General features: G+C 33.5%; 3 protein-coding genes and 1 long non-coding RNA gene across 5 annotated transcripts in view; 1 reads left to right on the top strand and 3 right to left on the bottom strand.

Moving 5' to 3' along the window:
- The window catches only part of LOC144841114 (zinc finger ZZ-type and EF-hand domain-containing protein 1-like), a 28,797-nt gene extending 13,047 nt beyond the window's left edge, over positions 1–15,750 (bottom strand). For both annotated transcript variants that reach the window (XM_078697304.1, XM_078697303.1), the window contains exons 1-40: positions 15,565–15,750; positions 15,124–15,175; positions 14,645–14,726; positions 14,343–14,424; positions 14,155–14,226; positions 13,688–13,897; positions 13,318–13,441; positions 12,634–12,733; positions 11,952–12,164; positions 11,555–11,686; positions 10,933–11,064; positions 10,091–10,317; positions 9,766–9,846; positions 9,536–9,634; positions 9,183–9,262; positions 8,788–8,843; positions 8,330–8,419; positions 7,866–7,928; positions 7,615–7,774; positions 7,345–7,446; positions 7,112–7,212; positions 6,577–6,703; positions 6,204–6,369; positions 5,889–5,959; positions 5,687–5,791; positions 5,504–5,566; positions 5,077–5,236; positions 4,695–4,813; positions 4,496–4,609; positions 3,894–4,060; positions 3,285–3,450; positions 3,000–3,111; positions 2,690–2,844; positions 2,236–2,321; positions 1,999–2,129; positions 1,778–1,854; positions 1,464–1,536; positions 1,301–1,374; positions 786–946; positions 186–350 (exon numbers count right to left, since the gene is read on the bottom strand). In XM_078697304.1, the coding sequence (XP_078553430.1) occupies positions 186–350; positions 786–946; positions 1,301–1,374; positions 1,464–1,536; positions 1,778–1,854; positions 1,999–2,129; positions 2,236–2,321; positions 2,690–2,844; positions 3,000–3,111; positions 3,285–3,450; positions 3,894–4,060; positions 4,496–4,609; positions 4,695–4,813; positions 5,077–5,236; positions 5,504–5,566; positions 5,687–5,791; positions 5,889–5,959; positions 6,204–6,369; positions 6,577–6,703; positions 7,112–7,212; positions 7,345–7,446; positions 7,615–7,774; positions 7,866–7,928; positions 8,330–8,419; positions 8,788–8,843; positions 9,183–9,262; positions 9,536–9,634; positions 9,766–9,846; positions 10,091–10,317; positions 10,933–11,064; positions 11,555–11,686; positions 11,952–12,164; positions 12,634–12,733; positions 13,318–13,441; positions 13,688–13,897; positions 14,155–14,226; positions 14,343–14,424; positions 14,645–14,726; positions 15,124–15,175; positions 15,565–15,633 (4,619 nt within the window). In that variant the 5' untranslated portion in view covers positions 15,634–15,750. The remainder of the gene's footprint in view (positions 1–185; positions 351–785; positions 947–1,300; positions 1,375–1,463; positions 1,537–1,777; positions 1,855–1,998; positions 2,130–2,235; positions 2,322–2,689; positions 2,845–2,999; positions 3,112–3,284; positions 3,451–3,893; positions 4,061–4,495; positions 4,610–4,694; positions 4,814–5,076; positions 5,237–5,503; positions 5,567–5,686; positions 5,792–5,888; positions 5,960–6,203; positions 6,370–6,576; positions 6,704–7,111; positions 7,213–7,344; positions 7,447–7,614; positions 7,775–7,865; positions 7,929–8,329; positions 8,420–8,787; positions 8,844–9,182; positions 9,263–9,535; positions 9,635–9,765; positions 9,847–10,090; positions 10,318–10,932; positions 11,065–11,554; positions 11,687–11,951; positions 12,165–12,633; positions 12,734–13,317; positions 13,442–13,687; positions 13,898–14,154; positions 14,227–14,342; positions 14,425–14,644; positions 14,727–15,123; positions 15,176–15,564) is intronic.
- A 248-nt stretch (positions 15,751–15,998) lies between these two features.
- Positions 15,999–22,902, top strand: LOC144841424 (mismatch repair endonuclease PMS2-like). Its single transcript, XM_078697752.1, has 23 exons — positions 15,999–16,045; positions 16,420–16,568; positions 16,734–16,820; positions 16,978–17,080; positions 17,208–17,310; positions 17,434–17,603; positions 17,685–17,861; positions 17,960–18,059; positions 18,154–18,238; positions 18,502–18,581; positions 18,861–18,930; positions 19,010–19,088; positions 19,189–19,247; positions 19,461–19,933; positions 20,027–20,111; positions 20,251–20,350; positions 20,797–20,890; positions 21,026–21,099; positions 21,289–21,389; positions 21,489–21,595; positions 21,896–22,000; positions 22,216–22,251; positions 22,708–22,902. Exons 2-23 carry the CDS (start codon positions 16,436–16,438, stop codon positions 22,768–22,770), a joined length of 2,484 nt encoding a protein of 827 aa, XP_078553878.1. The 5' UTR covers positions 15,999–16,045; positions 16,420–16,435; the 3' UTR covers positions 22,771–22,902.
- On the bottom strand, positions 16,033–22,573 carry LOC144841426 (uncharacterized). Its single transcript, XR_013612028.1, has 2 exons — positions 22,455–22,573; positions 16,033–16,619 (listed from the first exon to the last, which is right to left on the bottom strand). It is a non-coding gene; the product is annotated as an uncharacterized LOC144841426 (long non-coding RNA).
- An 81-nt stretch (positions 22,903–22,983) lies between the features above and the next one.
- On the bottom strand, positions 22,984–26,712 carry LOC144841425 (FAD-linked sulfhydryl oxidase ALR-like). The gene is made up of 3 exons (XM_078697753.1): positions 26,536–26,712; positions 25,553–25,761; positions 22,984–23,858 (listed from the first exon to the last, which is right to left on the bottom strand). Exons 1-3 carry the CDS (start codon positions 26,710–26,712, stop codon positions 23,696–23,698), a joined length of 549 nt encoding a protein of 182 aa, XP_078553879.1. The 3' UTR covers positions 22,984–23,695.

A 26,712-nucleotide genomic window follows, 5' to 3' on the forward strand; every position in this document is an offset into this window, starting at 1 on the left:
TAGGTTTCTTAAAGTGCACATGAGCTACGGTTTATAGTCCTTATCCGAGAAGACTCGTTCTACCACCAGAACCATAGAGCAAGTGAGCCTTGAACCCTTGACGATGCTACCTAATTATGGTTCCACTGTCTAAACCTCACTCACACACAGGCGTACGTTTAAGTTAATCACATAAAACATCTTACATCAGATCTTTGTCTTGGGCTATAAGCATTTCTTGCAAAAACTGTACACAGGAAACATTAAAGATGTGTGGTGTGCCATGGAACGTAAGAAACGTCAGTGCAAAGTTGTAACCATAAGCAATACGCTCTGCTCTTTGCACTCTCTGTTCTAACAAGTCTTCCACTCTTAAAAAAAAATCACAATCATTATTTTGGTGACGTCTCTGTTATGCTAATTAACAATTCAATTCAAAAACTTTATTTATACTCAACATGTAGAAGATAACAGTAAAAAACATAAAATACTGTATATTACAAGACTTGTTTGATCATTAAAAGACCATTACAAAAAGATCGCTTTTCGACAAGTTAAAGAAAAAGGGAAAAAATGACAAAAAAGCACATAAAACAAATTAGTATATAATCATATTTGTAGACACTAATAAAAGGCCTAGTAAAATTGATAAAATAACAACTTAAAATATGTTTACAATTTTTATAGATGATTTTTTAGAATAATAGAGGTTAAGGAGAGATAAGGAATCCTGGCAGTTGAAACAGAAAGAAAATACATTTTCATGCTTATAAACTGGAATATACAGCCATACAATAGTTACATACTTTTTCCTTGAGAATCTAGGATCCTTTAAGAAATCTAATACCAGTTTGAATGATGGATGTTTCTCAAAAGTTGCTTCGCTATCAAAGGTTCCAGGATGAGCCACTTTCGTTCGATTTTCTTTACTGTTAACTGATGACAAACTTCTTAGCAAAGGTTTTACCTTTTATAAGAAAAACAGAAGGAAAAAGCTAGAGTAATCAAAATTTGCTTCATATTGTGGCAATTCATGGAGTAAGAAACATGAAGGCCATAAATGGTAAATTAGTCAAATCCATTTACACTCCTGGGTGCAATAAAAATGCTTGTAAAGCTCTGTCTACACTATCAAAGTTTATGTGACAAAAAAATGTGATGTTCCCATATATGGACATGATGATGTCATATCACTACCATATTTGGGCATATCACTATCATATTTAGGCACATTTTTTTTCATTTTTTTGTCAAACTAATTTCATAGTGTAGACAGATCTTAAGCAAAAACCCTGCAAAGTCAAATTAACAGAACATATACCTGAGCTTTAGGTTCGATCTTTGAAAGACCACCAAACTCCAAAAGAAACTCAGCCTTTTCTTTCCATGCTAAAACTAAAAACAACAAAAAAGAAGATAACATAGTAATATTTTAAAGTATTACAATAGACTTCATATACTCTTCAAAACCGGAAGAGACTGACCTGGTTCATCATGTGACTGATCAGGTGTAATAGTGTTCTCTGTTGCTACAATGTGCTTCTGACGAAGATCCACCTGAAGATGATATATAAATAGATATCCTAATTATAATATCAATAATTAGTAATTGATTACTTAAATTAAGTTATATGTATCTTCAACTTAGGTTATTCATGCCTCTATATATATATATTTCTCAACAATATTTTACAAGGGTGGTCCACCAAGCTAAAGCTGATCATTAGGGACCCTATTACCTATGTAAGGTTTTTCTGAGAATAAAAGTGTAACTATAATGAATAGTGCAAATTCTTACAAGTACTGGTCTGATAGTTTCTGCTGTTACAAATGCTTCATGCACCCCATCTGGAAGAACTGCTTCTGAACTTTCACCTTAAATCAAGATGGAAAAATGTTATGCTCCAATAACTTTTGGTTATGCAATCATTTTCTGTTTTTCAATTATTTCATAAAAGTTTTTTGTCTAAGATAAAGCAAATCTGAAAAGGAGATGAATAAATTCAATTTATGACAAACTTTTTTCTAAATATTTGTCAAAGTCCTCTCGTAATTCTTGCGAGTGCCATATCAGTGCTGCAAAAACCGCCCTCACAGTTCCGCTGATTACAGGTCCCCCAATACTCTGCATCTGATTCTTTTCACTAAACCTAAAAACAAAATTATAAACCATTTTTAAAAAGAGAAACATTCAGGTTATCTTAAATGATACATTGTTTTCCTTAAATATAATATTTGTGAAAAAAATGTGCTTACTTTTTGTATATTTTCATCGATGTCTCTTCTCCAGCAATTAATTCTATCAGAAAAGTGTTAACAGTGGAACCACGTGGTTCAGAAACCTGAGATCAAAAAACAAACTTTCATTATACTATATTATATTATCTTAACTATAAAGTTATCAAGTTTTATTAACATCTAATAAAGCGCAAGTTACCGTACCTAAAGAGCCAACAATAACGGAATGGGGTCGAGGCCGACTCGCTCCTAGTTTGGTGGTGGAACAGATAAGGACTATAAAACGTACACAGTTAAAACCTGTGTTCATCATTTGAGATGAGTGGGGATTACCCCGGTGAACTGGTTCACAAAACAGCTCCTGTACCCACCTATCTGATAGGACAGTGATTAATTTACAATTGGTCCTTGGCGACATGTGCCTACAATACATACAATAAAAAAATATAAAAAATAATATACAAATATTTACCAATCCTCCAGACAATGATCGCGAAAATTTGTTTACATTATGGCCAGCACGAAAAAGACTACTCCAGAGGTCTCCCTTTAGTAATGCTTCTGTTGAATCTTCTGAAGTAGGTTGGTTGGCACTATCATCCATTTTTGGTGTACTTTTCAATAATTCTATTTAAAAAAAGTTTTCCATTTACAAAGATCAAAGCTTGTAAAAAATAGTAAGGGATAGATGGAGGTTGGTGAGCTAAAATTGGTGCAATGTAATTGTTTGATTTTTATTATAATTTTGTTATTATAATCAATAATTATACAGTATACTGTACCGTCTTTACTACGCAGAGAAGTTGCACAGAGCATGCCCAGAAGTTTACATATTGCGAGCTGAAGATCCACTATCCAAGACAGTGTTAGATCTGGAGAGCCTTTTGCTACAACCTAAAATAGAAAATTATAAATATAAAATAAGCTCCATAAAGTTTGCACAATTTTCAGCCTAAGGATTTTCCTGTCCTTGGACAAGAGATTTCACATACCTTTTAATCATTATAATCAAAGAAGAAGTGAATTGGAGCAACATGTACTTTACAAGACAAACATAAGAAACTTACAGTGAATTTGTAGCCCCATTCATTTTGGCTGCTGTCCGAGTGAAAGACATATTGTAAGCGAGGGCCTCCTTTAAATGATACTTTCAGTGGCCACTTTTCTGAGTTCACCTTTTGATCATAACGAGTCACAACTCCTCTAAAATCTGTAAATTCGAGGAAGTCATATCTACAAGAGATAATGATTCCAAGTTAATAATTCTGACAATAACTTAATGTATTGTCCCCTGAAAAAATAATTCTTAACAAAACATTTTTTGAATATGCCATTTTAATGTAACATAATAGTTATCCACTTTGACCAAAAATTGGATCGAAAAAAAATGTATTTATCTGAAAAAAATGTAATTTAAAGCAAAAAATGGTCAAATTGGCTGCCAGCCAGTGGGTTTTTGGTTGAATTTAACCATTTATTTTGTCATTTTATAAGTGAAAACATTATTTGTTTTCTTTTTTTTTCTACGGAAGTGATTAACTTTATTAAAACTATAAAATAACATATTTAAAGTCTGATTTAATTAATCTTCATTTTTCATGTTTTTGGGGGACAATACATCTTTAACTGACTGAATACAAGGGATCTATAATCTAAAGAAATATACTTCTATATACCTTCTTTCAGTTTCACATCTGGGGTCAAAGGTGACTTCAAACACGTCGGCACCAGGGCAGAAGAACACTTGAGTTGTATGCTGATTGTTCTCATAATTGTGTGAAGACTCTACATTCCATACACGTAATGTGACAGGTGTGTTAGACTTATTACAAGCACTGGCAACCTGCAAAAAATAAACATAAGAGTTTGAAAAACAACCGAAATAGATAGACAACAATAGTGTTGTAGCTTCTCAAGATCTTTCAATTTACACTTTATATAAATATAGTGTGTATTAAGCTCTGTCTGCAGTGTGATGTGTGCCCACATATGGCAGTGATATGATGTCATTGTGTCCAAAATAGTTTGATAGTGTAGACAGAGCTTTTAGATCTGTAGTAGGCATTATTGACCAACAATCTAGGAACAAGTTAGGTCATTTGAATTCACCTGCAGGGAAGTTGGAAACTGCTTCCTCACTTTATTCCTTAATAACGTTTTGGTGGTCTCTAGGTTCAAGCAATGACCATTTGCACATCTAGGTTGTGGCCATTGCAAATAAAAATCTCCCTATTATTATGATAGTTTGTAACCTTACTGAAATTATTTCTTTTTTTACCTCAATATTTCGAGAATTAATCTCTAAATCTTTAATCTTAGAGGATATGTCAAGCAGATCATGCGATATCCTAAGATCAGTGATGTCCTTGGCAACAAGTTTCAGACACAAAATCTATATAAAAAAAAAGAAAACAGGTAAAAGTCTTTGTACTGACAATTCAAAAGATTTAATATAAATAATAAGTTTGGAAACTCACCAGCTGCCGGAATGTTGTTGCTAAGAATGAGGCTTCCACCTTCTTGAAAATATCAGGGTCATTTGCCATGGCGATGATCTCCAATGCTTCTTGTATGTATTTGCAATGTTTATGAACATCTACAGAAACCAAAAAAAAAAAAATATAAAGCTCTGTCTACACTATCAAACTTGATGTGCCCATATATGGAGATAATGATGGCATATAACTACCATATTTGAGCATATCACTACCATATTTGGGCACATCACAATTTTTTTGTCAAACTAGTTTGATAGTGTAGACAGAGCTTCTTTTACTTCCACAGTATTCAGAGCAATCCGTGGTACCATCAGCTACTACATCAATTAACTGGCAAGTAATATTTTGGATTTAAACTTACAGTCGCAGAGTACGTTCTTGGCAGCTTCCTGATTGCATTCTCCAGTTTGTCTGTTTCTGCACCACAACACCAGACTTCCTTGCAAAGCGTTTAGAAGTCCACTGACATACGATTCCTTAGCACTACTTGTGCCACTTTGTTCCTCCGTCATTCTTACAAACTAAAAATGTAGAAAGAATTTTGTTTACCACTATCATTTAGTGGAGAAACTCAACAGTACTTTTCAGAACGAAATATAATTGGGGTACTGCAAACTTTTTTCAACATTTGATATCACCATGCAAACCTTCAAACAATATATTACTATCATTTAGTTTATAAATCTTACTATTATAACAAATATCCAAACACAATTTAGATACCTATCAATAGATTGCAGTAACTATTTCTTCCTACAAAAACTAAAGTAAAGTAAATTTCTACCAACCTCTTTGAGTGACACCTTTAGAAGTGTTTCCATTACATTCAGTGTTGTTGTAAAATCAAAGTCCTGGAATTCACAAATTAAAAAAATAGATCGTGTAAAAATGGAATAGCAATATTACAAGTATTATTACTTTGTAGTAGTATCAATATGTCATATGTTCTAAATATTTTGGTGTTTCAATACCTTTGGAGGATCAGATGGCAAATCTAAAAGTCCTGTGGGGTCAACTGAACTGAAGTAGTTACAGAGCGATTGAAAAACAAAACCAGTTGCTGGTTTATCATCAATCTATCATGGAAAGAAATGATAATAGTTATTTATCGGTATCATGATGTTAATAATACTGAATTAATAGCTTTAATTTTACAGTTTATCTTATACTCACACATTCTGAATTCATCATTGCAAAAAGCTTTTTCTTTCGCGTGTCCTTATTTGGAAAGAAGACTGCCGCTCCTGAAATGAAATAGAATTTTGCCATACATACAGAAATCATAGTTTTCATATTTACAAATTTACTCCCAAATTCTCATAAACTACTTAATACGCTATTTACATACATACTTGTTTCATCATGCACAAACTTATGATGGTAATATCTATAGGCAAATGTCACCTTTGTAGATAAATGAAATAAATACACATATGGATCAATCAATATTAATAAGATTGCATTTATTTATTTGTTAAGATTTGTTACCATCTATGACTGCCTCCACTATCACTTCTCTGAGTAGTCCCTCAGCTCCTGGTGCATTTTCTGGTGTCTTGTTTATAATGTCACAGAGCATGTTAAAGAATAACTGCACACTTTCATTGTCTACATCAGCAACAGCACTGGTAGGCACATCTTTAGTACCCGAAGCCTGTGAAAAGATTGAATAAAAAAGATCTTTTTTTCCATCTCAAGTAAAAGAAAAAGACAACAAAAGTGTCCCTAAAGTTCTGCCTACACTATCAAACTTTGTGACAAAAAAAATGTGATGTGCTCATATATGGACATGATGATGTCATATCACTACCATATTTGGTAAACTAGTTTAAGAGCTTAAGAAGAAATTCTACTGTAATACCTTTTCTAAGCTCATTTGCTTATCCTTGTCTTTGGTATTGTCTTTCATGATTTCTTTTGTCAAGTGTGGTATGAACGCGTGCAGCATCCGGATAATCAAGATTTGACTGTAAATCCAATTTTCTTCCCTAGAAAAAAAGTTGAAAATTGATATACAGTAGGAAACACAAAACATATATGACCTCTCAATAATTTCATGGGTGTCCCCTTAGTTGCAAAGAAGGGTTCTACGGCATAAATGTTAAGGTTTTCTGCAGTACAAGGACTCTTAAGCTCTGTCTACACTATCAAACTAGTTTGACAAAAAGAGCGTGATGTGCCCAAATATGGTAGTGATATGCGCAAATATGGTAATGATATGCCCAAATATGGTAGTGATATGACAACATCATGTCCATATATGGGCACATCACATTTTGTTGTCACATAAAGTTTGATAGTGTAGACAGAGCTTATACAGACTTATTTCAATGTCCTCATTAGACATGACATCTTCAACATCATCAACAAGTGCAACTTATCCACTATTATCTTACCTCATTAATTTTTGATAATGTTTGAAAATCATTTCAGTTGTTATACCTTCAAGCTCCAATAAACTTCCACTACTACCAACTTCTTTGCGACGAATTATCTCCTGAAATTTCAAAGAAATATTACCTTGTATAAATACACATTGTATTGTATATTGATACTTTAATTTAAAGTTTTAGGTGTGTGCAAATGTGTGGAAGAAGTTTGGAACTAAATAATGATTATGTTTACTAACCAGATCTTGCCCAAGACTGCTGAGAAAGTGAAGAATTCGAACAAAGATTGTCTCTGTTTTCACTGGAGCATCTGAATCTGGGTTCAATGGAGCAATTTCTGACTATAAAAGGAATATATTTTTTACATGAAAGCAAATGGCAACTTCTCTGTCTTGTAAAGGTTTCAATGTAATTTATATATAATTAACAATCGTATTTTTATACAGTATATAATTAAGTTTACGATTACAAAAATGAATGTTTCCTGTTAAATAAGTTTTTGTCTTTACCAGATTGAGAACTGTCAGTTTGGAATCTTTTCGAGAGTAGCCATTGAACTTGATACCAATGATGCCAAGTTTCTCAGCGTTTTCAGCACGTGGACCAAGAAATTTTATCAGAACGAAACGACCGGTGTGACAGACATCCATTGGAACCTCAATCTCATTCCTATAAAAAATAAGCAAGGAACAAAGTTGCAAATTGTACAGGGCAAAGGTCATCAAACATTTGTAAGTAATTTTTCAAAACAAGCCCTTACCAGTCATCATCAAAAGAGAAGTATGCTACAGGATTGTCTGGTAGTCCACCAATTGAAGCTGATCTGAAAGATTTAATTTTAATTATTTGGAAGAGAAATACAAATAAATATGGGGAATAAACTGTGACTCACAGCCTACTGGGTTGGATTGCGCACAGGTGTGGATGACACATAGTTCAGCTAACCCCTTACTCTTCTGAAAGATGGACTGTGTTCTTTAAAGTGCACACTCCAGTTTTAAGACATTTATCCAAGAAGACTTGTTCTACCTCCAAAACAATGGTCGAGGTGCCCCTGCCTTAACCACTCGACTCGACAATGATGATTTTTCTACTTGTTAAACATTATAGTTTAATGAAGAAATGGTGATTAAGGAAAACCACAAGTTCATGTCTATAATTCTTCTACATAAAAGCAGGCCTTGAGTATAAAGTTTTGAGAATAAACATAAAGTATTTCAGTACCTAATGCCATTCAGTATTTTGTAATCAGTATCTGTAAATCTGTTGTAGACTGAGAAGCGTTCAACGTGACGCTGCTGATCAAATCCTTCACTAGAAAGGAAAAGTAAATTTGAAGGATTAAGAGATCAATATGCAAATGTGTTATGGTAGTTAAAAGGCTCTGCCTACTCTATCAAACTTTATGTGTCAAAAAAATGTGATGTACCCAATGGACATGATGTTATAGCACTACCATATTTTATATTTGGGCATATCACTACCATATTTGGGAACATCACACTTTTTTTGTTGAACAAGTTTGATAGCGTAGACAGAACTTAAGGCAAAGATTAAGAAAAACGTTTGCAAGAATATGCTAAATAGAGGTGTAAACATGATCATGGCCAGTAAAATCTTCAATATTGGAAGTACTGAAGCTCACAAAACCAAATAAGGTGATAAATGTAAGAATGACTAACCTATCATTATACACAAATACAAGTCCTGCTCGTGGCGCAATGTCACCCTTGCTTGCCTAAAAAGAGGGGGAAAACAAAATGAAGAAATAGGTAACACAACTATATTGGTAGTCTACACTATCAAATTATATAAGTATGATAAACCAGAAAAAATTGGAACTGAAATTGACTTCACATTTTGGAACTCTTGAAATTACCTTTACAAACTGAATTTCTCAATTTTGCATAAACTTAAGCTCTGTCTACACTATCAAACTAGTTTGACAAAAAAGTGTGATGTGCCAAAATATGGTAGTGATATGACATCATCCTGTCCATATATGGGCACATCACATTTTTTTGTCACACAAAGTTTGATAGTGTTGACAGATATCAAAAGCCCCAATAATTCTTACCTTAATTCTAACCTTGGTGATCTGAACAGGCTTTCCTTTACCAAAGAACATGTTTACTTGCGTTTTCTCAGATATATAAGCTAGTAAAATATGAAAACAAAAATGTTAGTTGACATTGATCATCATGTTTTTGCTGATTTTTGTTATTTTGTCATATGGGTTAGACTATAAATTAACACATCAATTCATTTAAAATAATATCAGTGTTTTATTTTATTTATTCCTTTCAGTGATAAAAAGAGGAGATACAAGACCAAAGAGCATGTCTCTCCAACAATATTAAGTTTTACTCAGATTTCTGAATTTAGTGGCAAAAGAAATGACAAACTATTTGATTGCGAGTTGACACTTACTTTCTGTACTCCAGTTATCCGTAAGCACATTGGCAGGTGCACTCGTCTCATCTTTTTGTCCACCATCACAACCCAACAGAGACAGTTGTATTGCAGAAGCTACCAAATAAAGGTCAAACAAAATATATAGTGACATTTTGAAATATGATTAAATTATAATTATTCTCACATACAATGGCTAACTGTTAAATTATACTGAAAAAGCACTTTATACATTGATCTGTACTCACAGTTCTTCTTTAGAAGGGTTTCTCGTACTGTTGTCAGTGATTTCATCATTCTTCCAACTGGAAATTCCACTTTGTGATTATCTAAAAATCAAAATTAAACAGAATATTAGCAGTTGGGTAACATAGACCTGAGGCCCTCTACCGCTGCAGGCCTTGGGCATTTTTAGCCTTTTTCGACATACTCTAATGCCTGTTTTTCCCTCTGGGCACTACTCTAGGGCCTCCATAAGCTCCAAGGCCCCTGGGTATAACCAGTGAGAGCTCATAGCCGTTACGCCACTGAATACTAGGTAATTGTGTAAATACAACCAATCGTTCTACTTACCAAGAGCATATTCTAGAGCACGGAGTACTCTAGCAACGCTTCCTCGTGCTAATGCAAGTTCAAGAGCAATGACAACACCGTCATCGTCTATTTTACTAGTTTGTATGTCTCGAGACACAGTATCAATGAACGTCTCAAGCTGATCTAGAACTGGGGCACTCAGGTAAGATGGCCGCTCTGTTGATCCAGCACTTAATGATAGTGGTTGCATGAAGTTTAGAGCAGTCCTACAAGAAAAGAAACAATGCTGATATCAAGTTTTCGGTACACCACATATATATATAGTTCTGAAAAGAACTGTGGAGTTTTTCGATGTTTGGATCAATATACTTTGATCATCTTCAAGAGTGAGAATGCTGAAATTCCTGATCAAAGCATATCTTTACCTATTAAAGTACCCTTACTGTATCTGTCCAAATTTCCTTTAACTTAGTGGTTAGTGCTTCCCCATTTGTGTGTAAACTTCCAATGGTTTTTGGTAGGTAGAGTCAGTCAAGAAAAGTACTGGGTTAATAGGCAAAACAAAGTGTCTTGCTCAGGAACGGAAGTCAAAGACAATTGTTGTATTTGATTGAGAACTTTCGTAGTTAACATAAAGATTTGTTGTGTAATTTTTGTATTCAATGATTGTGCTCACCAGAAATCATTCAAAATACAAAACGTTATCAATGTAAGCTTTTTGTTGAGAATAAGCTCAATGCTCAAAATATTCCGCTTAAGTACTCAAAGGAAAAACTATACTCAGTATTGTCCCAATCGTATACAACAATTTAGAGAAGGCAGTGTGGGTTTTCACAAGGTCCATTTGATGGTAGTCTCATATACTTTCTTTAAGTCCTTACCTTGTGTGATGAATAATGCTACTTCTAAGATGAGGTGCAATCGGCATTGTAGCTGTTGCAGTGGAGGCTAAAACAGAGAAATACCAGACTGCTGATGCATCCTTCACACTGATTTTTGGTGTCTGAACAACTCTGATATAAAAATAACATTTATATTCATCCATTACAGTACATAGTCATATCTTAAGCTCTGTCTACACTATCTATAGTTTGACAAAAAAGTGTGATGTGCCCAAATGTGGCAAATATAGTAGTGATATGACATCACCATGTCCAATATATGGGCACTCGCAACCACTTTTTTGTCACATCAAGTTTGATAGTGTAGACAGAGGTTAAGAAAGTTGTTTGCTAATCCTATTTATAATCTATGTACAAGGAATTTGTGGAAAAATGTAATCGTATTTCATGAAACTAATAAAAATATTAATTTTGAGGTAAATCATTATTTGTATTCAAAATTGTCATACAGCTATCAGGGAGACTTTGTCAGGAATGACACACATGCAACCTGGTGCCATCATTCCTGGTAGAAGAGAATAATTTTGAACATAAATACAAGTAAAACTTTACCTCAAAATTAATTATCTTTACAAGTTAAATATACAGTGTATGAGCCAACCTGAATCCAAGTGCTTTCAATCCATGAATTCTTGTATCACAACCATCAGAATTACATCGTAGAATGTTGATCTGCACATATGGTGCCGTAATACGAGCATTCTGTATTAGAATAACCTCACCAGTAGCATTCCTGAAAAACACATTTTGTTGAGCAATTTCTGATTTCAGATGAAATATATTATGAAATAATTTACAAGAAAGTAGTATTAACTATAATCCATGACAGAAGGTTAGAGCTTGTATTATAAGACTTGGTAGACTAAATGTCTGTGTACACTATCAAACTTTATGTGATGTGGCCATATATGATGTCATATTACTACTATATTTGGTCACCAAATTTGGGCACACACTTTTTTGTCACATAAAGTTTGATAGTGTAGACAGAGCTTTACCCTTGTATTCGCAGATCCTTGACCTCTTGAAGTGTGGTAGGAGTACGACCTGTCAATACAGACACATGGTGGGGCTTGTAACTCTGATCTGCTCTGTTTACAGTTATCGAGAGGTATTGAAGGATGACGTCATTCTTGAGTCGCAGACGGATCCAGTGCGAGCCAGTGGCGCCATCAGATTGCCAATAAGTTGAGCTATTATTATCAGTGAGCCTTAAGAAATAATAATAACAGTATATAGAGAGGCAAGTATTTAGATCCATTGTGACCATCCACAGACGTTGAATACAGTACAATCCCTCCTTTGGAACACCACTACAAAGGGGTCACTTTCCGATGAAATAAAGGGAAATTTATATTTAATACTACGGCCAACTCAGGATACACCTCTATTAAGGGGTCAATTTTCAATGAAACATGGAGAAATTTATATTTTAATACTACGACCACACTTTCCAATGAAACATGGAGAAATTTATATTTTCATTCTACGGACAGTTATTCAGGAGACTTTCAAAGCGGACTCTTTGTTGGGTCCTAAAGGTGTCCCCTTAACAGAGCTTATATTGTACACAATGAACATAGTGGATCTATAAATATTATTGTTTTAAATTTTAAGCTGGGACTTTAGAAGCACCAGACGTTTTTTCTAAAACAAATAAATAAAATGAATTATTCTTACCTGCCAACATCTCTGTTGTTTGTTGACACATGAACTGTCTTGAAGCAACGTGTAATCTGTCTTACTTCTTTCCCTGTTGCATCTGTCAGCTCTTTGACCACTAAAACAGATAAAAGCAGTATCTTCAGTAATGTTTTAGTGAACTAAAGATGCCTCAAATTTAATTAAGTGGTATTCTATTTTAGATTATGTTAAGGTAGTATGGTATAGATGTAAAAAATTTAATTAAATGCAATAACATATACTGTCTGACAGTATCAGCAGTGATGTAACGACTATGAGCGCTCACTGGCTAAACCCAGGGGTCCCATAGCTCAAGAGGCCCAGAGCATGAGCAGTCCAATGCAACTACACAGCATTGGAGGGCCCCTTAAGCTCCGTCTACACTTAGTTTGATAAAGAAAGTGTGATGTACGCAAATATGGTAGTTGTATGACATCATGTCCATATATGAGCACATCATATTTTTTTGTCACATAAAGTTTGATAGTGTAGGAGCTTTAGGAGTGCTAAACCAGGGGCCTTTTTCCTGCGTGTTACGCCATCAGTAAGCTTCCTGTAGTGTTATTCTCACTATTAACACTACCTATATTGGGAGAGAGGGGAGACAGTTTATAATTAGAGAAAATGATATCTTTCCCCTGCACAAATTCATAACAGTAGCATTATTCAATCAATAATTACCATTATTTTCCTGACGATCAAAGTGGGCCTTCAAAACAGATAGCCTCATTGAGCATGTGTTGTTGAAACCCTCAAGCAATGGAAATGGAAAATTGGTACTAATAGCTCGGTTTTTCAGAACGTACTAAAAAGGTATCAAAAAATATAAAACAATGTACGGTACTTGACAATTACAAAATGCAGAATCAATTATGGCCTCAATATTTTTCAGTGTTGCCATTTGACTTTTATATTATAAAGATGAAATGAATAAATTAGTAACTAATGACCTATTTATTCAAACGAACAGTTTTGATACTGTTAATAATTGTTGATGTTGTATGTTACTGCACCTAATCTGCCAGGCTATTGGAAGAACATTTGTAGTTACCTTTAATAACCTTTTGCCATGCTGTTGACTGTTCTTATTCCCCCTTGAGTATATATCTATCAGATTAGGAATGAGAGTACAAGCTTGTAGTGCTCGAATGGAGTAGTTGAGATCTCCTTGTAAGCAGGCACTGTTTGAAGTTCTCAGTGCATCCAGCACTGTCTTTAACTCTGCATGTCCCTCATCATCAGCATCAAACTGATCAAAGGCCTAGAAAAGATAACATACTTGTAAAAAGTCTTTATTGAATGATAGCAAGAAGAACACGACTAGATTGGGAATCTCTAACTGAGATATGAATAGATTACGAAAAGTGCAAAACACATACAAAAAAAACCATTTTCATAAATGCAGAACCTACTGTACTGTAGATTAGTCATCATTATTCTCATCATTTTTAAGTATTAATTACATTTTTTTTAAAAACCTAATAGTAGAATTAACATATGAAAAAATGATTTGCTTACTTGAACACATTCTTCACGGCTGACGCCCCTCTGATTCAGAAAATCACAAAATTGAGACAGAGTAACATGAGACTAATAATATAAAATAAACATATATATTTTAAACTATTTCAACACAAATTTTGTTTCTACAGTATATTAAGTGTTTATTTATTTTCAATTCTAAAAATAAAAGTAGCATTGTTTACCTCACCACAGTGAATTCTGTCATTCAGAAAGCGTACAAGGTTGCCATGGTGCTGCTGAACAACAGTCTCTGGTACATCATCCCTTAAAATAAAAATGTTAAGAGATTGCTTCAAATGGTACATTTTATAACACACATCTAAGTATATTCTTGTAATTTAATTGGTTGATAATGTACGGTATGGCATGCTGTTCTGTTCATTATTTGGATTTATCCTCGCGATCACATTCAGGTTTTTGTAAACATTTTTCGAATTTTGTGAAAGGTGAAGCTTGTGGCTGCATTCATTATTTGTATACTAACCTTATTTTAGATGCTGCTTCTCTTAGTCTTGAGTGATTGAAAAGCATTCCCAGGGTGAAATCCTTGGGATTTGATTCTAAAGCTAAAAAGAAAAGAGATGTTGTTATTTCTATATGCATAGCTTTATGAAATTGATAATGATGTTTGTTATGATGAAGTTTAAAAAATAGAAATAACAAATCTCTTTTCTTTTAGTAAGAAAAAGCTAAAAGAAAAGAGATGTTGTTATTTCTATATGCATAGCTTTATAATATTGATGATGATATTTGTTACGATGAAGATCGAAAGTAATGCTTTTTTTTTTATTTCATTTGTATTTTAAAGCAGTATAGAACAGCTGGCAAGATTTATAGGCAGTAGGAAAAGCAAAATTGTGTTAAATGGTTGTTGGGTTGGCTGGTATGAGATGGTGTGATGATTAAAATAATATTGTATATTGTTCATCGATCATTCTTTTGAAGACGACAGTAGTTATATACCTGGAGCAGTTGAGCCAGAAGCCACAACCTGATTCTGCTCATTTTCCTCTAACTGTAAAATAAACATAGTTAGTTAATTTAGAATACATCAGTAATTGCTTATTAATCGTCTGTATGAAAGGTTTACAATGAAATTAAATGATAAAATAACAAATTTAGGCTCCCCCTTTAAGTTTATGTGGTCATTTTAACAACCAAAAAAATTTTTTTTTACGCAACTGATTTCATCTGGCCTACCTTTCCTAGATACTTCCTAACTTGATACGGTAGGAATTAGAACACGGGCTACTCACATTACATTGTGCGCCCTATATTAAGGCCTAAACTTTAGGGCCCTGCTACTAGCCTAACTAGGGCCTAGCTAGGCCAGGCACTAAGAGGCCGCCTAGCCTAGCTAGAAATAAAGTGGTGGTTTCATTTTTGTTTTTCATAAAAACTCACAAGTTCGCTTGTGCTTAGTGAACTTTCATCGCTGTCACTCCAGCTGCTGCTTCCGTTACTGCCCATCATGGAGGCAAATTATAATACTTTGAACAATTTGAGCATTTATAAGATGCAGCTAGCCTCTAGGCCTAGCCTAGTTAAAACACCTATTTTTTGCGGAAGCAAAATCGACACAGGGCGCTGACATTTTGTTGGGCTATACCATTATAAGTAAAGGAAATCAAACAATTTTACATTGTTTTAGTTAGAAGGTAAACTAAACAAACTATTATTAAACATAAATATTATGCATTCTACAAAGAAAATAAACTAACAATTTACATCATATTATATTTCTTTGAATAAAACATGAATTACAATTAATTTTATATAACCTACCTCATCCATTGAATTTTAAGACCTGAATGCTGTGTCAAAGTTCACCTGGTTGTTTATTTTTTTGTTTTATTCTTCATGGTTCACATGTGTTTATCAAAAGGTTTATTTTCCGGAAATTGCAGATAAATTGGCTTTAATAATGTATTAATATGTAAAATACATTATAACAAGATTACATAGCAATTATAATAATTGATTGACAATCAATCTATTCTATATGAGATAGATAATTACAGTATTACTATTACTAGTTAGTTATTAATTAATAAACTGACAAGAGTGAGGTGTACCACATTCCATTTATGATTTAATTAAGGGGAAAGTGGGTATAATGAATGGAGATGATGGTGTTGATTGTATCCATTTCTAAAGTCTAAAGTTCTGGTTACCAGAACTATAATCGATGGCTGATTATTTAAATGTTTATTTCTATGACAGACAAATTTAATAAACACACTCCTATTTCAATCGCAGTCACAGAAATAATGAGATGGCAGGAAAGGTGAAAGCAATCGACAGACAATCGGTTCATCAAATTTGTTCGGGTCAAGTTGTTTTAAATCTTGCTACTGCTGTCAAAGAACTCGTAGAGAATAGTCTTGATGCGGGAGCCACCAGCATTGGTAACAGTTTTTTAAAAAACCATTTTCATAGTGCAGTATGATATTGTAATTCTGTTTAATAAAAGGAAAAGTTAAAATGAGAAAATACTATTACCATAATGTTGATTTTATTCCATTATACATATTCCTTAATATTGCACAACCTTTTTATGTTTCTTATGACAGAGGTCCGGTTGAAGAATCATGGTTCAGAGTTGCTAGAAGTAACCGACAATGGATCAGGAGTCAAAGAAGAAAACTTTGAAGCACTGAGTAAGGCTCACAATATCAAACTTTGTGATGTGCCATATATGATGACACAATGATGTCATTACTACCATATTTGGCCACATCGCACTTTTTTGTCACATAAATTTGATAGTAAGACAGAACTTTTGATTTTTATTTTAATATCTGTAATATATTTTAGCTCTGAAACATCACACAAGTAAACTGAATGACTTCTCTGATCTTGCTGGTGTAAGTACATTTGGATTCCGAGGAGAGGCTTTAAGCTCTTTATGTGCACTTTCGTAAGTACACAAGACAATTTCAAGCTTTTTGTCTGTAACGTTCATGAATACTGCATAATGGTGAAAGTTTTCTGAAAAATTTAGAAATTGTTTTAAACATATTTCATTATTTGTCTCCTTTTTATAGCAATTTAATGATTACTACATGTCACACATCAGTTGCCATAGGAACCAAACTTGAGTATAATCATGATGGGATTCTTATAAAACAAAGTCCAATCTCTAGACAGGTGAGTTCAATAGAGGTATATTTTTTTACATGACCAAATCTATGAGTTAGGATTGTGGGTATAGCAGGTTGTGGCAGAGAATAAATTTCTAATTAATACTAATAAATCATATTGTTTTTGCAGCCAGGAACAACTGTCACCCTTCAGAATTTGTTCTCAACTTTCCCAGTTCGGCATAAAGAATTCTTAAGAAACGTCAAGAAAGAGTTTGGTAAAATGGTCCATCTGTTGCAAGCATACTGTCTGATTTCAACAGGTGTTCGTATCACCTGTACAAACCAAGTTGGAACAGGGTGACTATTTTGATACTACCTTAGTGTGCTCACTGTGCATCAATTAACAGCATACTCATAATTTATATTATTCTCTTTTAGGAAAAAAAATATTGTAGCACAAACATATCAAAATAGTTGTATACGTGAAAACATTGGCAACATTTATGGACCAAAGTCTTTGGCGAATTTGTTAGACCTTAAGCAAAGTGAGCCATCGGTAGATTGCTGTGAAGAATTCGGCGTCAAAGTAGATCCACAAGTTAAAAATGTGTTTAGGTTTGTATGGATTCCTTGTATTTATATACTTAGCTTAAATAATGTAGTTTTAATTTGTTGAATTGAAAATGAAACTTTCCTGTTTTTATTATTTCCAGTATCTCTGGCTATATATCAAGTTGTGAGCATGGGTCAGGAAGAAGCAGCACTGACCGGCAGTACTACTTTATTAATAGCAGACCATGTGACTTTCCAAAGGTCAGATTTATCAATAGAATATTTTATGCGAAATATTGCTGCTACACTGCTCCTTTACATACAGACAATGACTTTTTATATATTTATCTTTTAGGTTTCAAAAATTGTAAATGAAGTTTACCACATGTACAACAGACACCAGTATCCAATGGTAGTATTTAATATAACATTAAATAAAGGTGATTATGTTAATCATGGTGGTTCACCTGTTGCTGTTTCTATGGCTGTGAATCTAACCTTGGCAATCAGTGCAAGCCTGGTCTTGAGCTATGAACATCTAGTTATCAGGAGGTCGTAGGTTAAAGTGCCACCCGATAATTATTTTAATGTTGTTTCTTCAATGTACCTCAGAGTAGGGCACCTGATCATGTGATTGTTATGTAATCACTCAAAGTATTAGTTTTTTATCTACAATTTCCATAATACCTTATGTACATTTCAGATTATGTGGATGTTAATTTAACACCTGATAAGAGGAAAATTCTTGTACAAGAAGAGAAGACTCTGCTTGCAGTCATTAAGGTATCCTTACACTTTGTAAATGTCAGTGGTGTAACGACTATGAGCGCTCACTGGCTAAACCCAGTGACCCCCGAGCATGAGCAGCCCCATTGCAACTGCCCACTAGCATTGAAGGGCCTTTTACCCCTGTGTTACATCAGTGCTAAAGGTGATTCCTAGACCAAAATATGGTATTCTTTGATACCAGTTGCCGTTTCTTCAATATTTTTTAATTTAGTCTCATTATTTTCCTTCCATTGGTGTCCATACTATCATTTAAATTTTGATTTCTTTTTACAGACATCCCTAATCAAATTATTTGAGTCGCTGTCAGGAACCTACCAACTTAAACAACCTTTGTTGAAAACTAGTAAGTTATGTTATAACTGTCTTTTCTTTTCATATTTTGCATTATGATATAAATACACAATTTTTCAATTTGTTTGCAGGTTCTTCACAAAATAGTTTATCTGGAAATGTTCAACCAATTTCAAACTTTGCCAAAGCTACATTATCAAATTTAAAAAGGTATTTAATAGTCATAAAATGTGTTAATGTGTAAGCATTATGATTTTAATTCCTTTATAAAACAATTCCTTTTATTCATATGACTATCTTTTTATTGAAGGTCATTTTCTCATCCAGATGCTGTGAAAGAGACAGATTCACTAGAAAAACGCTCTAAATGTAAGTTTTTAATATATGTTATTCATATTTAGGCAATTGTCATTGAGCAATCACAGCATTAATCTATCTCAGCAGGTTTCTTACAACAGTTCATGTGTGCGGATAGAGTTCAGTCAATTCCTTGATGCCAGTTTTTCAACTTTCTTCTACTTCTTAATATGATCGTTTTGGAAAGACAGTCTAAATACAGTGCTTACTACATTTTGTCTTTAGGTCCTAGACTCGATTCTTTCTTTACAAAACTGCCATCACCAACTGAGACCGACTCCAATGAGGATTTATTAACAGAGACTGTAAAAAAAACCACTGCTCTTTGCCACTCAAAGTCTGAGACTTATCTTGGCCAACCGGTCATTGAAGCAAACACTGACAATGGTCAAGATAATGACCAGATGTCATCGCTAGCTACAAGGCAACCAATCACAATCAAAGTGGAGAACTCAAGACAACCAATCACAATCAAAGTGGAGAACTTGAACTATATTAAAGAACTGAAAAAAGAGAGTTCTAGAGTTCATAGTATATATGAGTCACCAGTATTGGCTGCTGATCTTAATAATGATACTGAAGTGAAACAATCTGGTGATGTTGAGGAACAAAAGAAGGCCCTACATAGGAATCATCAAGATTGTACAAGTATCCACAATAAATCAAAGAACAATGAAGTTACAAAATATAATTCAAATGTTAGTTTTTATAATGTATTTATAATTTTAGTTTTTAAATCTATTGAACATACAGTATATTTTCTTAATATATTCTTATTTTTTAAAACAAAGGTTGATACTGCTTCTACAGTTGTGAAAAAACAAGTCACCATTCCATTTAGTTTAAAGAGTCTTAAAAGATGTCGGAACCAATCAGGTACAATTATAGTGATATATTGTTACCATTAAGATCAAATAATTTCTGACTATAGGTAAAAATAATTCAAAATCATAAGCGCTTCCTCTGTTGTTATCTATGTTCTTATGACAATTCATGTCACTGTCTCTTTTTTAAGAGGTTAATATGAAAAGCAATGGTAATGTTGGATCATTCTACGCTTCAATCACACCAGCTGACAACAGCAATGCTGAAAGTGAACTTGTTCGTAACATTAGGTAATGTAACCATGTAATGAATGTATATTATTGATAGAAATATGTCGAGTTCCTGCAGTTGAGGACAATCATATTTATTATATAAAACCTATATAAATTTATATTATTTGATTGGAAGGTTGTGGGTCACATGGCATGCAATAGTACGTACTAATGAACTGTCATTCAATAGTACTTTAAAAATTGTTTTGTATGAGAAAAAATATATAATACATATATAAATATATGTACTAATTTAGACCAAAAAAGCATTTCAATTAGCTTTAGATAATTTGTATGATATTGATTAATTAATGGGAACATCTCTACAAGATGTGAACTAGCTGGAAACAAATTAGCCTAGATGAGTTCCAGTGATAAAAGGTTATATTTCATCATTCACCTCATGCAATTATTTATACCATTCCACTCATAAACATTTATTATTTGTATATTATTGCATACAGTAAAGACATGTTTAGCAAGATGGAGATTCTTGGTCAGTTTAATCTGGGGTTCATTATCGCTAAACTGAAGAGTGATCTTTTTATTATTGACCAGGTGAGTTTGAAACAGATTTTTAGTGACTTTATATAGGAAACAAGTTATGCTAAATTTACACTTTTTACGGAAAATGGCGTTGTTAAATAATAGAATATTGTATGAATATAAAAATATTTGATAATTGTTTTTCAGCATGCGACAGATGAAAAGTACAACTTTGAGACCTTCCAACGAACAACTACACTTCAAAACCAAAAGCTTATTCAGTAAGGAAACTTCATACATTAACACCCCTATTAATGGGACACCTTCGGATCCCAAACTATTCCCTTAACAGGGGTCTTCCGCAGTATTCAAACATATATCTCCTCGTTCGTTAGAGGTATTCCATTTTAGGGGTTCTACTACAAACATGCAAAAATATGAAATTCAAATATTTATTGTTTTTAATACAGGCCCAAGAGTCTTGAATTAACAGCTGTAGATGAGAGTATACTGATTGACAATGTTCACATTTTTCAAAAGAATGGGTTTGAATTTGAAATAAATGAAGATGGTGAGCTAATATATTTATTCATTTCAATCTCAACTGATTGTCAATATTATATATGACATGTTTAACCAATTGTTATTTTTATTAAATTTAATAATATAGCATTACCAACACAGAAAGTTAAACTGGTGTCACTACCAATCAGCAAGAATTGGACATTTGGTACTGAAGATATCAATGAATTGATTTTTATGTTAATGGATGCACCGGTAAAAACAAAAATTAATTTTTAACTTCCTTTGGAACATGCCTACAGTATTAAGGGAACACTTTCCAATGAAACAAGTGAGGGGAAATATATTACGAGAACATGGGGTTATGTTAATAGGCAATATATTAATTTTGAGATATCCCAACAAAATTAATCAGTACCTATATAGATATATAGAAAAAAACACCAATAACTGGTCACTTGAATGTAATTTACTCTACTGTAGGCAAATAATTACTCTTAAGCCAATAACTTTATATGTTGTTAAATGTAATCATTAATGGTCTCTAATCTTAAGGGAGTAATGTGTCGTCCCTCGCGTGTTCGACAGATGTTTGCTTCAAGAGCATGTCGAAGGTCGGTAATGATAGGAACGTCACTCAACCAATCGGATATGAAGAAGGTGAACAAAAACTTATACTGTACTAACTGTAGGCCTATTTCTCCTATATAATTCAATGTTATGCTGTAAAAATGTAATAAATTAACAGGGAGAAATTACCATATTAAATCTCTGTAAAAGAAAAACATTCTTTACTGGCCTCTGATAACTCCATTGAAATAGCTATAATGAAATAAGGTACTGCTTATACATTTATAATTTGCTTATGTTTACAGCTTGTGCATCACATGGGAGAAATTGACCAGCCATGGGTAAGCTTACTCTACAATAACTTCACAACCTACATTGACAGCCTAATTTACAGCATAAGCCATTACAACAGCCTACCTGTACAATCACTTTACAGCCACTATTAGTATAACACAAGTAAATTGTGAACACAATCACTTTGCAGCCAATATAACACAAGAAGTATTAACTAATATTAAAACAGAGTATAAGACTACAATCTTACCTGGGAAACAATTAGTCATACAGGAGGAGCTTAATACCCAGTAATGAATAGCCACTGCTGCAGGCCTACAAAGCAGCAGCTCACAGCAACACATTGGTCTGTTAAAAGCAATGTCCAACTTATTTGCATATCCAGCAGGTGATGAACAATGGCATATTTAGCATAACCATAATCAGCTAATTTCAATCAGTACAGTAATATGATGATAGCAATAAGAGTTTCAAATTATGAAAGTTTGGTTTTATGATTTCAGAACTGTCCTCATGGCCGACCAACTATGCGTCATTTGATCAACCTGAAGATGTTACCAGATTAACTTATGAATACTTGTTGAGACATTTCATAAAAAAAACAAAAATTGTCTAGATAAAATATCAAGTAGCATGTTGATACTGTTATTACTATACATGTCATTTTAGTAAGTTATTAAAAAAATTGTTTAATTTAATTATGTTTCAAAGTCTGACTTCATGTCTTTTCAATTGCAGCAATTCACAAATGCAATGACTACAATATATGTTTTTCACAATATATTTATTATCATCAATGTAGATGCCATAAAATTCACAATACCATATTAGGTATTCATATGAAAGTGGTAAAGTTGAAGTATAAAATAATACAAATGACCAACATTCATCTATAAATTAATCTTATATACAAATTTGATATAATTAAATAATTGCATTCAGTTAAAATAAGTCTATTACAAGAACTTAATCTGAATATATCCCACAATCTACTATTTGCCATAGATTACACAAACCAACAGTGGTGAGATACCTACCTGTATAGGTAGGGATCTCACGAAATAGACACCTAGAGCATGTTTGCTTACACCCAATCCACCACCTCTGTCTCCTGTCCGCTCTGATGCTTTGCCATTTTTTATGTGGCAAGTGAGAGAATGTTGACACCCATATGGCCACAATTTTGTTCAGCTCCAAAGGCCAATTCTTTGCATAAAATGCATTGCTTGATTTCTGTAGCAATACTAGTGCCTATACTTTCGTTCAGCTGTTAATATATTAACTCCAAAGGTGAATTCTTTGCATAAAATGCAGTGCTTGATTTCTGTAGCAATACTAGTGGTTACAATTTTGTTCAGCTGTTAATATATTAACTCCAAATGCCACTTCGTTGCATAAAATGAATTGATTTCTTTAGCAATACTAGTGCCTATAATATAAATGAATTGTTCTAAGATACTGAATTGTCTCAGTCTACAGTACTACTAATCTTCAATCACAAGATCCATCCTTCCAACCGTCAAGCCACCGCTCGTTGACTTTAGAACAATCAAACTCTGGTTTTCCTATACGTCTGTTCACATCATTGTGTAACCTACAAAACCATTGCGATAGTCTGTGTTGATTGGTGGTGTCTGGTTCATTGTTCTTTAGGCTATAACAAATAAAACAAAATTAATTTGAATTCTTAATTAGGTTATATGCATGATATGCATATAACCTCTTGATTCTGTCAGGATCTTTATTTATTTATTTATTTATTTATTCTTTCCTTAGCACTATTTTGTCCGTGAATTATCTTGACATCAGTTTCATCTAGCTAAGTCAATTTTTCAGAGTATATTCCTTATGGCCAGGAATCGATGTGGTTATGTTTTCACGGTGCGCAATCATAAATTACGCGGTCTACGCGCGATTTAATGAAATCACGTTTGAAATCATATCTTCACAAGCATGAATCACTTTTAAACAAAATTTGGTACTCATAAATTTCAGGTCATATTTCATCATATGGCAATATAATTACGTGCGTAGCGCATATAACGCATGCGTACGCGTGCTTAAAAGTTTTAAAATTGTCAAAATTTATTTTCGATGAAATTAGAGTACGATTCAGGCAATTTTAAGCGTTTAAAAAATTGCCATGAGTGCGCAGAATTTTGCATGCGCACTGCGCGTTAAACGTTAATGCGCACTATTTTTGCCCGATTTCTGTTTTACAACCTTTCTTTAATAATATCATCATATTTGATTCACTTTTCAACTCGAAATTGCGTTATACAAGCACGTCAAAAGTGACAGGCTACGCACGTATAAGTTAACAAAATAGTGAAAATATGCTAAATTTTAAAATTAATATATATCGTCAGAATGCTTTCTTAGGCCGAAATAACAAACTTAACATTAACTTTCTTTCTTAAGAAGTTCATATATTAAAGTTAAAAGTATATAGTTTGACAGTGCATCATTTTTTTAAATTTTTAAAGATGTCATCATAGTAATAAATTATAATTCATTGCGGTATGTAATAATCTATCTGCACCAAAGTGGCTACTGAATAGTAAATACACGGAGGAATCTTTCTACATGTTTTAGTAAGTTGTGTATGGCTCGGTGGTCTGTGCTCGTGTGTATGGCATTCAAGGTACCGAGATCGAGCCTCACATTGGGTAACGAAACGAAATAAGATTTTTTGTTATTATTTGTATTGTTTGTTCAATTTTATTTCTTAGTGTATAGATTATACACATGATTTATAATGAAATCTAGATAAAAAGAAACTTATGTCTTTATTATTATGTAACAAATGTGGTTTATGACATTATACGCAGAGGGATCTTTGATCGGATTGCGATACCGGCTATTGTATTTGCCTTAGCAAGATCCTAGCATATATTATAAATAATTAAAGATTCTGAGAAAATCAATCAATCAATATATCTTTTACAAATCAATTATCTTTATTTTAATCAAATGCATATAACCTATAATTCGTCATAGTGACGAATTAAATCTAGTTTTTTTTATGTCTTTAGTGGCCAAGGATTACCAATAGTAAATTAATCACTGTCCTATTAGATATGTGGTAATCCCCCTGATACAGGGGCTATTTTGTGAACTAGTTCATCAGGGTAATCCCCTACTCGTCTCGATTGATGAACTGGGTTCTTTACTGTGTACACTGGACCTACGGTTTATAGTCATTTTCCGAGAAGACTGGTTCTACCACCAGAACTTCTTCAGATAAGGCTGTATTGGAGGCCTTAAAAATAAATATAAACAATAAATAACTTTACTATAGATTTAACAAATTGAAACAAATTATTGCAATATTTCATTTTTGCATACTTTTCTCTCAAATCTTCAGCGCACTCATGGCAGGGGAAAAACTTTGAAAATAGGTGAATAAACTGCTTCATTTCTCCTTGCTCCGTCGTGGTGGGCTTATTGGGATAGTATGCAGCCATTGTGTGTAGAAATGACCAGGTGTTTGAACCAAGTTCTGATCGGTCTAATGGACACTCTGGGTCTTCTGCTGGGGTGTTTGCAGTTGATGTCTGAATTAAAAAATCGATAGTTATATATTAGTAACTGTATTTTCAAAGAATTAACTATAAACCTAATTATTATAATTTGTATAGTCTTTTGTTGCTTTGAAATGCAGTATCTTAATCAATCCTGCATGTGGAAAAAGAATGATGATCATAATAATAATGGAGATGGTATTTAAAAAAAATTATCTAATAATAAAAATCGTAAACCTTATTCATTATCTCCTACCAAACCCCTTACAATATAAGGTAAACAATATTATATATATAAACACATCAGGCAAAGAACATTAATTCTAAACAGCTCGGTGATATACTGAAATTTAATTAATTAATTTGAAACGATAAAGATGATGAAATCTGTGAGAATGAGAAAAAGTCGCCCCAACCGAGACTCGAACTTGGCTTGGACCGTCTGCTTGATATGCAGTTGTCCTAACCATTAGACCACTGGGGCTTTCATGGTATTGTTCAAACTCGATTGGATAGCGACTTTAACACTCTCAGCGTGGTACAGTACGGCGGAACAGCACTAGTCCTCAATTGTATGCACGCCCACCAGAGATCAAATTGATACGCCCTCATCTATTCAGGCCTAGGCCTTATATTAACACTAACTGATAATAAAAAAAAATGCTAGGCCTAGGCCTAGATTCCAGGTCTGGCTAAGCAGCCTCTCTTTTGCGTGGGGCTGGCGGTGTTTGGGGCGTCCGACTAAAAGTTTTATGCCTAAACTTACTAGGCCTAGGCCTAGGCCTTTTCAAAAATCAATCAACTCACGTCTTTACTTCCAGGCGCTGTTGAAAATGCCATGCCTCGAGATTTAGCGAATGATTTAAAATCTGTACATGCTCGGCATGGCTTTTGTTTCTTAGTATTATGTCCGTCTTTAGGTGATTCATTTGTTTCATATCGTGAGCCGAAATCAAACGTGTTCCTTTTACTAGAAGCAGCCAT

Source organism: Antedon bifida, chromosome 4 (assembly GCF_963402885.1).
Source record: "Antedon bifida chromosome 4, ecAntBifi1.1, whole genome shotgun sequence".
Lineage (NCBI taxonomy): Eukaryota > Metazoa > Echinodermata > Crinoidea > Comatulida > Antedonidae > Antedon > Antedon bifida.